General features: G+C 44.3%; 1 protein-coding gene across 1 annotated transcript in view; it reads right to left on the bottom strand.

The window, feature by feature from the left end:
- Nucleotides 1–13,160, bottom strand: part of LOC119971201 (1-phosphatidylinositol 4,5-bisphosphate phosphodiesterase beta-4) — a 595,914-nt gene that overhangs the window by 70,984 nt on the left and 511,770 nt on the right. Inside the window, exons 36-37 of the mRNA XM_038806423.1 lie at nucleotides 7,440–7,515; nucleotides 2,605–2,780 (exon numbers count right to left, since the gene is read on the bottom strand). Coding sequence (XP_038662351.1) covers nucleotides 2,605–2,780; nucleotides 7,440–7,515 — 252 coding nt within the window. The remainder of the gene's footprint in view (nucleotides 1–2,604; nucleotides 2,781–7,439; nucleotides 7,516–13,160) is intronic.

Genomic DNA, 13,160 nt, shown 5'->3' with positions numbered 1-13,160 from the left:
ATTCACTTATATCGGAACACGAAAAGGGGTCACACGAGGCGCTGCCATCTTAGTCTCATCCTCTGCCTCTTCTGGGTCATCCAGATGCAAGGCCCGGCCCCGGGGCTGATGCCTACTTCCACCAGGGCACCAGGAGCACACACCCGCCTGCTGCCTGCGGGTATGCCTAGACCGGCATTCACATGTCGCATAGGGGCCAGAATCTCTTTCTGCCAAGTCTGGGGTCATCACACATCTCAAGGGCCAGCTCTTCGCCCAGAGGCCAGAATCGCAGAGGCATTCAGTGACATCTAAAATGTTCACCTCCATCTCTTGTACGCCACGTTCTGCGCTTTCTTGGGACAGGGAGATCTGCAGCGCCTGCTGAAAAGTTAGGGACACTTCGCCCAAGAGCTTTTTCTGAGTCGCCATATTATTGATACCGCAGACCAGGAGATTACAGAGCATATCAGACAGAACAGTTCCATACTCACAAAACTCGGCTAATTTCCGTAACCGAGGTAAGAACTTGACGATGGACTCACCAGTGGACCTCTTTGTCGCATTAAACCGATACCATTGAACGGTTATCAACAGGGCTGGTTAAAGCGTTGCTCCACAAGGGCCATGAGCTGGTTGAAAGACTGCGTGACCACCCAAACAGAGGCATGGCACATCAAACAAATCCAAACCTGGGTCCAGAAAATCAGCGAGGTGGCTCAGCCGAGGAGGTCAAGAACTCTGGAAGCCCACATCGAGTAAAGTAAGAACACACTTTTATTCACACAAATGGTATATACACTACCTGGTCAACCCCAACTGGGCTCCTCTCTGGTCGGTGACATACCGGCTGACCTTATACACATCCCCAACCAGGCGAGCTCGTACTCCACAAGGAGCATGGGTAAGATAAGCATTCCCACCCCGTAGGTTCCGTGTGGGATATTACAAGATTGAAATGAGCAGCTAGTTTCTTTTTTCTTTTTTTTCCCCAGCATGGACATGATGGGCTGAATGGTCTCTTTCGGCACTGTGTTGTGTATGTAATCAACAATATTACGTTGCAATTGTTAGATAGTTTGCAATAGCAGGATTTACTTTATTAATTGATGTGGAGATATCTGCTAAATTCTACATGCGTCATCGGTGTTAGATTTGACTAAGTGCCAGGAACATCACTGGACAGGTAAGAATGTCTATCCATCAATTCAGTCTGATGCTGATCCCATGAAATTTCCTGAGGTCAACCTCAGGAGCTTTGTTTGGGGTTTGTTGGTTAGAGAGGTGGAGGCAGATTCCCGGTGGTCTACTCGCTTACACCAACCAGCCAAACTGCCTAGATTATAACAATGACTACACTTCAAAAAGTACCCCAATGCCTGAAAAGTACATATGGATTTGATTTCAGGATCATGAAAATGACTGTATTCTCTGCAAAAATGGCATCCTACCCCTTCCCCACTGCCACCTCCACCATTGGTTAAGGGAAGGGTGGGGGAGGGGGGTGCAGTGTGTTGTTGGTTAAAGATTTTAAAAGTCACTCCTACCAAGTGTATCAACATCCATTGTACACGGGCAATTCTAAGCATCCAGTGTTGTCATAACAGTGACCAACAACACAATGGTTGCCGTTGCTCATTATTACAGGGCGGTATGGTGGCACAGTGGTTAGCTCTGCTGTCTCGCAGACCAGGGTTCGATTCCGACCTTGGGTTTAGAACATAGAACATACAGTGCAGAAGGAGGCCATTCGACCCATCGAGTCTGCACCGATCCACTTAAGCACTCACTTCTACCCTATCCCCGTAACCCAATAACCCCGCGTAACCTTTTTGGTCACTATTGGCAATTTATCATGGCCAATCCACCTAACCTGCATGTCTTTGGACTGTGGGAGGAAACCGGAGCACCCGGAGGAAACCCACGCAGACACGGGGAGAATGTGCAGACTCCGCACAGACAGTGACACAGCGGGGAATCGAACCTGGGACCCTGGCGCTGTGAAGCCACAATGCTATCCACTTGTGCTACCGTGCTGCCCTATCCACTTGTGCTACCGTGCAGTCCTTATCCACTTGTGCTACCGTGACTGCACGTTCTCTTCATGTCTGCATGGATTTCCTTCAGGTGAAAATGAAATGAAATGAAATGAAAATCGCTTATTGTCACGAGTAGGCTTCAATGAAGTTACTGTGAAAAGCCCCTAGTCGCCACATTCCGGCCCCTGTCCGGGGAGGCTGGTTTTCTCCCTCAGTCCAAAAATGTGTAGTTTAGGTGGATTGGCCACGCTAAATTGCCCCTCAGTGTCCAAAGGTGTGCAGGTTATGTGGGGTTATGGGGGTAGGGCAGGGGAGTGAGCCGAAGGAGGGTGCTCTTCCAGACGGTGGTGCAGACTTGATGGGTTGAATGTACTCCTTCTACACCATAGGAATTCTGTGCCTCTTACAGACTCACTGAAGTTCATTTGGCGAGACACCTCTGCAGCAGCTGCCACTGTTGCTCCAGGCAAAAATTCTGAGAACCAGCGGCAACCAAGAGGGAGATGGTGTTGACAGGTGCCCACGGGCACTTTTCCACCCCACTCACTCCAATACTGGAACAAAGCTGTGTAACCTTGGTACGTACCTGTCGTGGATAAATTTAAGATGCTGACTTTGCTGCTCATGCATACTGATGAGCAGTTTCTTCAACAAATCACACTGCTGGCTCAGGTGAAGATCCCTTAGCTCCTGTTCTTCGGCACAATGTACATTTATCATTTCCGACCATTCCTTGGTCTGCTGAGTAACAATCTCTTTTACCTGTCGGAAGGAAGAATTTCACAGATTACATTCCATCGGAATGCGAATACTGGCTCAATTGGAATTTTAGGTCGTGCCAGCAATGTACATTTATCATTTCCGACCATACTTTTGTCTGCTGAGCAACAATCTCTTTTACCTGTCGATGGAAGAATGTCACAGAGTACAATGCAAAGTATGGTGTTAATACAGAATGTTACTGCAGCATCGCAATGTTCTGGATAACCTCTTGGAACGCCATTTACACTGTTTCTATTCTGCTTCTCGTCTCCTGAAAAATGGGAAAATTCCCACAGAATGTCAAGGCTACTACTATGTTGAACAGATTGGAAATCAGAAATGTGACAAATCGGACACCAGCTAGTGAGTCTTCCCATTTCAAGACAACATGTGGCTCCTGTAAGATGCTCTCACTCCCGTGTAAGATTCAAACCTGTACTCTACATACTATCCCACAGTTAAAAATGGAAAATACTAATCGAATGTAATGGGTGCTAACGTTTTAAGGCTGGATGACGCCTTGTCAAAAGCTTTTGTTGAAGTGTCATCCAATTTGAAACGTCAGCTCCATTCTCTCTCCACAGATGCTGTCAGACCTGCGGAGATTGTCCAGTATTTTCTGTTTTGGTTTCAGATTTCAGCATCCGCAGGAATGTGGTTTTAACTGAATTAATGGGAAGTTTATGAGGTACATCTACAGTTTGAAATACAAAACATCGAATCAATAAGAGCAGGGGTGGCAATCAATTCATGGGGTACTTAGATTTTTAAAAAGTAGCTGGATTGCCTCAGAGACCGTCACCTCCTCCAGCCTCACCACCCACTGAGAACTCTGCATTCCTCCACATATGCTGGTTTAGCACAGGGCTAAATCGCTGGCCTTGAAAGCAGACCAAGGCAGGCCAGCAGCAAGGTTCAATTCCAGTACCAGCTTCCCCGAACAGGCGGCGGAATGTGGCGACTAGGGGCTTTTCACAGTAACTTCATTTGAAGCCTACTTGTGACAATAAACAACTTTCATATGCATCCCAAATTTATTTCATCTCAACACTAGCAACTGTCCCTTCTGCAATCTGGGACCTAAGCTCTAAAATCTCCTCAAATTTCTCAGTATCTCCACCTCTCCCTTTAAGAGCCTCCTTAAAACCTTTCACTTTGACCAAACCCAATGTCTCCTTCTTTCGATCACTTGTCATATTCCTGCCTATCCCTGATAACCTTTCAGCCCGTTGTTAATCAAGAATGTGTCTAGTTCTGCCTTACAATATTCAAAGACTGCTTCAACTGCCTTTTGAAAAGGAGTGTTCGGAGACTCACGACCCGCAGAGAAAAAATTTCTGCATACAGTCCATACAGTGCAGAAAGAGGCCATTTGGCCCATCAAGTCTGCACTGACCCTCCGAAAGAATACCCCAAACAGGCCCACTCCACCGCCATATCCCCGTAGCCTCACGTAACTAATCTTTGGATGCTAAGGGGCAATTTAGCATGGCCAATCCACCTAATCTCCACGTCTTTGGACCTCTTAAATGAGTGACCTCTTAGATTTAAATAGTGACTCCCTAGTTTTAGATTGTCCCACAAGTTGTGGATAAACAGCATGAATATTCCTAAAATTTGTGTGACAGAATGAGCAAGGTACAAATAGCAATAGCATGTGATTTGAAAATCATTCCATATCACCCCACGATGAAAATAGACTTTACGGTTTACGATTTCCCAATCCTCTTTTGAATCAGAGCCATCTAATGATGAGAATAGCTGGAATTTATTCAAGCCTCAGGAGTTTCAGAAAACTATCAGCAGGATTATCAGTGTAAAAATTTCCACTCTTTGAAATGTAGTGTCGAAGATCAGTCTATGCGTTTAAAATATATTCCCCTACAGCAGTTCTGAACATCAGTGCTCCGATGTCTATGAAACACACTCCGTGCTAGATTACCAATCTGAATTGTTCCCTGTAGAGGTGTCAAGTGGACTTTAGCGTCTGCAAAAAGCTGTGTCACGTGTTCAGAAAACTATATCCTCACGAGCTGTATTTTTCTTTTAAAATTTGGAGGGTCGTTACATTATTCGGAGACTTGGATTTTTTCCAATAAAAAGGTCATGGACGGGATTTGCCGCCTCGCTGCACCAGTTTTCTGATGCGGCGTGCCCCCGCAGACAGCGGGATTCTCCGTCCCACCAACGGGGTTTCCCCCTGTGGGCAGCCCCACGCCGTCAGGAAATCTCCGGGAATGGGTGCGCTGCCAGCGCAACAGAGAATCGCGACAGCGGAGAATCCATCCCCATAAGTTTACCTTTGGACTGGGAGGAAGCATGCCTTTTTCAAGGAATCAGTTGACCAGCATGGCACTTGATTGGGTAGAACTGTTTGCTTGTTTGCACTGCAATTATTTTCATCGATGAAGTAAAACTGGTTGAAAGGCAAAAGCTAGTGATTTACTGGAAATCATATGGCAGAAATTAGCTTTAAGTGTTGAGCTTGTTTTTTCAATTCAGTTGGGATTGAAGGGAGGAAGTGAAAAGCTGCCCAGCTCACTCTTTTTGCCTTGCCTGAAACGATGTGATTGTCAGTATCTAGTTAGGAAACCACTTCTCAGTGGAAATGTCTGTCTTTGGAATCTAGAGAAGCTGAGACGAGAAGGACTGATCAAGCTTTATTTTCCTGTACACCAAAAGCCCTGTTGGTGAGAATCGGCAGGCCTCTACTGAGACCAGCGATTTATCTTCACAGGCGGATGCTTCAAATCGACATCATTGCAACCCTGCAAACTTTCTCTTTTTATCCCCCCCCGAGTATACTCTTCAACTGCCCATCTCTGCAGAGAGCCCTATCTTTTTGTCCTTTGTTTGTTTATTTTTGTGTGTGCACCTGGAAATTTTACATGGGATAGATCGTTATACTTCCAGATTACAATTGTATGTTAACCAGTTTTTGCAACTGGTTTAAAAAAGGTTTTGTTTTAGAATAAATCAATCATTGAGTTTATTGAAAAAAACCTGGTTACATTGGGTGAGATTCTCCTGTACCCGGCGGGGCAGGGGGTCCCGGTGGGACGGAGTGGCGTGAACCACTCCGGTGTCGGGTCGCCCCAAAGATGCGCTTCAGGGGCTAGGCGCGCCCTGGAGTGGTTGGCACCCTGCCGGATGACGGGATAGGGGCTTGGCGCCACGCCAACCGGCGCCGACGGGCCCCCGCATCGGCCATTGCGGAGGACCATAGCGGCCGATGCGGAGGAATAGGGTGCCAGATCCCCCTGCGACCCCTGAGGAACCCAGGAGCCCGCCCGTGCCGCCAGGTCCCGCCGGTAAGCGACCTACTCTAATTTACGCCGGCGGGACCGGCTACAGATGGGCGGGACTTCGGCCCATCGCGGGCCGGAGAATTCGGAAGGCCCCAGCGCTCTTTGAGTCGCGCCGGACCCCGCCATTCTCCAAGGCGGGAGCAGGATTCACGCCGACCCCCGGCGATTCTCCCACCCGGCGGGAGGGGTCGGAGAATCCCGCCCATTATCTTTTACTCTGAGTCTAACGATAATGAAGGTAAATGATTGGTCATTTTGGTGGTTCGACCTGTGGAGTACTGGGGTGAGATAAACTGCACACTTCTCTCACCCCTATTGTAACATATGGCATTAACATCTTAGTATGAAATTCCTTTGTCTGGTAATTTAACACAGCTGTTTTCTAAAGTAGACAAGCAACATTCAGATTAACGGACAAAAGTATGTCATACAAGTGCCTGAGGCTACAAAGTTCTGTAAAAAATATTGGGGATTTCACCTTCAGGTGAGAAACAATGACAAAATGAGAAAGACATTCTCAGTTATCAATGGCCAAAAGAATTATAATTGCACCTCCTCTGCCTTGTGAATACATGAGTTTGAGAGAATGTTTATAATGTATTTTCTCCCGTACATTCCAAAACTGGCATTTACTGGTATGCTTACCGATTTTGAGATCATCTGAACTAACTTTATGGTAAATAAAATTTTAGACTGCCACTAATTTTCTTTCCAAGTGATTCAGTTTATTTTAAATATTGCACAAAACCTCTGCATGTAAATCAAATAATCAACTTGCAGAGAAGGCAGTGTTTGGAGCATATTAACTTTGCTTATTTGGGCATTAATGAAAATTGTACGGGAAACTTTCAACATATAGATTACACACCAATAATTTCCAGAGTCATGTCCTTCCTAAGCACAAATTTTGATACGGTAGCACAGAGTATTGATGAGAAAAGAGACATACTGTCAAAGCTTCTCATCTTGCACCCATTAGGATGGATGCAAGAATGCCAACTTTCCAAGGGGGCAACAAGCTACACTGCTTGAGAAATTTCTCTGGTGCATTCTCCATGGGAGTACCTCAACCAAAGTCGACTTGTCAACCAAACAGCACCCTTATCGTTTTCAGGAAAAACTACTGTTTGCTTTGAAATTTGGCGTTTTTGCATCTGTCCTGGCGTGTGCAAGATGAAAAGCTTCCACAGTGTGTGTTTTTTTTCAGCAAAACACCAAATGATTTTCTGTCTTAACATTGGCATTCTTATCTAATGCAAGTTCAGCCCTAATCCATATTGCTGGTCATTCTAATACATCATATAGTCCAGACATTTTGTATAGAGTAGTTTAAATTGCATCATTGCAATACCTTTGTCTTGTGGTCTGAAGAAAGTGCCTCTATTTTGACTTCTGTTTCTTTCTTCAAATCAGTACAATTATTTTCTCTGAAAAATAAAGAAGATTGAGTGAATGTTAATAATTTTCTATCATATTGCGCCTGGTTACTAGTAATCAATGTGTAGGCTCATCTTAGGTGAGTGAACGTAAAGCCTGTTAAGAGATGTAATCATTTCTTGTGCTCACATAAAGGGAGCTTCTTGGCCTTAACAATTTTGCAGCGTGAATCCCTGGATCATTTCCTTGGTGGCAAAAAGTTGGGATAAGATATTTAAGAGTTCTGGGATGATTCTGCACCCTCAGGGCAGTGCACTCGTGACAGTTCAACACATTATTAATGACCCTACAGTATATTTGAATATTATTGCGAATCTAGCATTTTAGATCACCTGGGAGTATGTTGAGACCAATAGAGGGGCTGGTTTAGCACAGTGGGCTAAGACAGCTGGCTTGTATTGCTGAACAAGACCAGCAGCGCGGGTTCAATTCCTGTTCCAGCCTCCCCAAACAGGCGCCGGAATGTGGCGACTAGGGGCTTTTCACAGTAACTTCATTGAGGCCTACTCGTGACAACAAGTTATTATTATTATCATTAGACAAGATATTGAGTGAGAGCAGTCATCAAAACACTGTTTACATCCTAAAAACTGACACGGGCATTGTGTAACCAGCCAATTTAAGGCCTGTGTGCTTGTTTAATATGGGCACTGCCACATCATCAGTCATATGCTATAGAATCAACTACTGCCTCATCAAGATTGAAGACATCGGGCTGAACCTTCATCTGGGCGTGGTGATTGCACAATTGGCCACATTGTGATATTTTTTTTTAATGGAAAATTTGATTTTCTTGCGCATCCCAGACCCTGTGCCGCTTTCCTCTGGTCTTTTTGGAGGTCAGGAATCCCCATTTTAAATGGGGGCTGGAAATCAGATTTCCCCCCCCAAGCGCACCATTTTCATTTGGTGGTAAGGGGTTTGGAAGCCTATTAAAAAGCTCTGGAAAGCATGACGGGTTTCAGATTTTGTAAAGAAATGAACATTTTGAAAGGTAAATTTAAAATGTTTTCACACCTTCAATGTCATTATTAGGTGCTGTATTGTAGACATATTTTTAATGCAGTGCTTCATCACAGGGATCTGTTCGGCAAGGTAAGTTGACTCTTACGTTGGCCAGCAATGTGTAACTGTTCACATGCGTTGTGGTATTTTTCCCAATGGAAAAGGCACCACAATGCATTCAAAATAGAAAATAAAATCTTCTACTGTCATGTTTTGTGCTCGGACTTAACTGGATTAGCAGATCAGCCAGTTTAAAACATTTTTGCTTCTAAAGGTAGGAAAAAATGGTCTGAACCTTATCTCTCTCCACTGCTTCACAAACAGTCTGCTTTGAATTAAAATGATCTATTTGGTCAGTGGAGCTGAACACTTTTGTCATTGCTCCATCATGAATGCTTGGCTGGGTTTCAAAAAGCTTCAGTTCAAAAGGTGGACTTATTGCACCAAGAACTATTAAAACTACATGAGCCTATAATAAGATTAGGTGTTTGATGTAATTTCTTGTTTGTTTACAAACCTAATGGACAATTAATGGATTACATTTTTTCCTTGGATTATTTGGTCTAGTATTAATGACTGTATGGGGGCATGGGTAACACCGGGGATTACGAACTAGCATGGAGAGGGTGAGGAGGTTGACAATTAGCAAGCCTCCAAATGATGTTGGGAACTGGGATGCTGCATTAGAGTACCTAAGTGGACCTTCGGATCAACCCACCTTTGCACCCATAGTCTTCATGTACTGCATTGTGCCTTGCAAAATGCACTACAAACCCCACACCCATGTGAAAAGATGAAATCCCTCGTAAAGCCATACATTGGTTGGTTGTTCGTTTTGTGAGCCATGAAAGTGCGTAGGTCAGATTGCAACCCCACCCTCCCAAAAGCCTGGACGAAATCTGACCCTTCATCGCAGACTATCCAAAAAATATGGATGAACTTCAAAGATGGGAGACACTTATCCTCACGGATATCCTTACATCCTCATAGACATAGTAAACCTTATTTCCAAACCTAACTATACATAACCACTGAAATGGGAGGAACTTGACATGTCTGAGTGTGTGAGCCAAATAGGGAGATCTGAGTCAGCAATCAGTCTGATCAAATGGACACTGACAAAAATGGGACTTGTGCTCTCAAATCTACATTTGTAAACATTTAACATTTAAAAGCATCAAACTATTCAAAGAACAGAATCCAGAAACTCAACTGGCGTAGTTCAAAAGCGAAACTCATACTCCCATTACAGCTGAGATGTCACAAATGGATTTAAGAATACTACCTATTTTCTGGGGTTGCCAAGTGATTGGGAAAATTAATCCCCATTAATCTTGGTTTTCATTGCATATTTAATCGATAGAATTAATGCGTCCATCTCTATCAAGTTATTTTTATTATTGATGATATAATCATCCAAAAAACAATCCTGCATAAAACCCCGCTTCTGGATTCCAACAAATACTGCAAACGTGCTTAGAATTTGGAGGCATTTTATTCAGGACATGCCAAAGTGTTACATGGTAAATGAAGTCACTTATCAGTGACTTACATTGCCACCGGGGGAGGGGGGGTAGCGGCTTGGTTGTGTGACCTGTTCGACTTCCTGCGGTTAGAGAAGATAATGTGTGAGTTAATGGGGCTCAGTTAAAGGGCTTTGAGAAAAGGTGTGTGGGGGGGGGGGGGGGGGTGTGTGTGTGTGTGTGTGTGTGTGTGTGTGTGTGTGTGTGTTTGTGACCGTGTTTGAGGAGCTATTTGTCATAGGGTGGTGGGGGGAGGGGGGAGATTGAAAAACGGGAAAAATCTGTACAGACTGTATAGTTGATTGTTGGGACGTATGTTTCCCGGGATGTTTCTTTGCTGTCACCTGTTTTGATGCATGTTTGTAATAAAATAAATTTTTTAAAAAATCAGTGACTTAAGTTGTAAAGGGGCTTTTCAACAGAGGTTAGGCTCAGGGATGCTCAGCACACGATGGGCGGAATTTTCCCACTATTCCCACTGGTGGGATCTTGCGGTCCCACCAACAATGTGTGGGGGTCCCACATTTAGATGTGAAGTTGGCCACATGCCATCCATATTGAAAAATTGGTATGCTTTGCTCCGGGGTTCATTTGGGGAAAATGGGCAAAATTACGTATCAATTTCTACCATTCTCTTTTCTTCAAATAGCGGCATGGGATCTTTTACACCACTCAGCTTAACACCTCACCCAAAAAACAAAACCGCTGATCATCTGCACTTCCTCAGGGCTGTACTAAAGGTTGCAGCCCCAGATTACAGACTCCAGGCTCGGAAATCAGTCTTGAACCCACAATATTACGAGTCGGAGGGAAGAGAGCTGCCATGGAGTGAATGTAGATACTGGTTAATTTATAAAATATTTATTAATTCCAATTTAATCACTACCAGAAATCGTCTACACCTTTTTGTTCCAAAAACAATAATACAACATTTATAATGAGTAGGCCATTGAAATTTTACTGAGAACATATTGAGAACCCCATTTCTTCCACCCCCATCTCCAACCCCCGTATGCACCTGAATATATATCAAACACACATCCTGGTTCAGCCGAGCCTTTTGAAAATGATATAAATTGAAAGCAATGTGACATAATTTATTTTCAATAGTCCACTATTATGTGTGTGTCTACTGAAATGCTAATGAATGAGGGTAGAAGAGTTTAACCCCATGTGTGTACATTAGTGAAGCTTTAAAAGTGTTCATTTAATATTTATTTCTTGAAGATTATGCCTGTGATAAACAGTTTGTGAAGCTAGTGTACATTTTGACTGCATTGCACATCAATGTGTGGAAAGAGTACTTTGCTCCATTAGGTTTTAGAATGCCTGCGTACGCGCCAAGAGTAATTGCAGAGTTTGAAACACTCTTCTTGGGCTTGTTTCACAATGTCTATCTGCTAAGTAAAACCAGGGATCCTACCTGACGGATAGTACTGACCATTGGAGATCAGACTGGCATTCAGCAAGAATAGCTCACCTTTGTAAGACACTGTTAAGGTAGAAAAATGATCCAAGGCAAGGCACTCTCACCTCTGACTCAGAAGGCAGTGGGTTCAAATCCCACTCCAGACCTTCCACAGAAAAATCTCAGTTGATACTCCAGTGACAAAACTGGTGATTAACACAAGCAATCTACGCTGAGAAAATGTCTGGCAAAGGTTGGGCCAATCTGGCCTGATAAGCAGCTGCAGGGCGTCTGCCATGGCCTGTACTGGCTAACACTCCCGGCTGTGATTTAGAAGATTGTGCGTTGACAGTATCGGCCCAGAGATGTGAGCAGAAAAATCTAAGATCGAGGACTCCAGTGCAGTATTTAGAGTGCTGCAGTGCTGGTGGTGCTGTCTTTTGGATGAGACATCAAACTGGGGCCCAGTTTGCTCTCTCAGATGGACGTGGAAGTTAGATCCCCTGGCACTATTTCAAATAAGAGCAGGGGAGTGTTGTTCTGGCCAAAAATATGATTATCCTTCCTCACCTCACACACAACGGTAGACTGGGGCCTTGGCCTACAGACGAGGACAACGTATGAAGTGTAGTAATTTTGATGAAAGAAGGAACCACTGAAAAGGCCACTGAAAGGCTGCACTTGGAAAATCAATGTTAACCTGATTGTCTTTCCAAGTATATATATTTTTTGCATTCTACATTTGCCGATAGAAATCAGCACAAATGGTATCACCACAAGTCCATGCACGGACCTCACGTCGAGGTACATTATGCAACTTGTACATTCCAATTGTCAACTTAAATGTTAAGGATTCTAGTTCAGGAGACCACTCGAATAATGGTTGCGATGTCAACTCCTTGTACCCACCCCACAATCCTATTTTAAATTCCCAAATAGACCTTCTCTCAAGTTTTCAACCTCCTTATTTAAGCCTGTTTCTACTGCCGCCAATGTGATGGGTCTCATTCTGCTAAAGTAAGGCCAAAGACATGGAGACCACTTCCATCTCAGCCACAGAATGCGGTGAAACTGATGACGGGCTCGTGCACATTGAGGCGAGTAGTTCAGGTCTGGAAAAAAAAACAGGTCATTTGGCCCAACTGGCAGTTATACTCCATGCAATCCCAATCCGTTTTTGTTCTAACCCCATCAGCATTAACCTTCCATTGCTTGTGTCTGGCGCTAATCTAGCTTGCTATCGACATGAGAGAAGAAGGTTAAGAGGCATACAAGATGATCAGAGGGTTAGATAGGGTGGACATTGAGAGCCTTTTTCCTCAGATGGTGATGTCCAGCACGAGGGGACATAGCTTTAAATTGAGGGGAGATAGATATAGGACAGATGTCAGAGGTAGATTCTTTACTCAGAGAGTAGTAAGGGCGTGGAATGCCCTGCCTGCAACAGTAGTGGACTCGCCAACACTAAACGCATTCAAATTGTCATTGGATAGGCATATGGACGATAAGGGAATAGTGTAGATGGGCTTTAGAGGGACTTTCACAGGACGGCGCAACATCGAGGGCCGAAGGGCCTGTACTGTGCTGTAATTTTCTATGTTCTATGACAGTAACACAATATTTGTGTTTTTCTAAGATTTCACTGATCCCCTGCATCTGGACAGTAACAGATGGTGTGCAGGATTGTTTGACACTAGTG

The sequence above is a fragment of the Scyliorhinus canicula genome, chromosome 1 (genome assembly GCF_902713615.1).
Source record: "Scyliorhinus canicula chromosome 1, sScyCan1.1, whole genome shotgun sequence".
In the NCBI taxonomy this organism is placed as follows: Eukaryota; Metazoa; Chordata; class Chondrichthyes; order Carcharhiniformes; family Scyliorhinidae; genus Scyliorhinus; species Scyliorhinus canicula.
The sequence above is the reverse complement of the archived record's forward strand: the minus strand, read 5'-3'. Positions and strand labels throughout refer to the sequence as shown.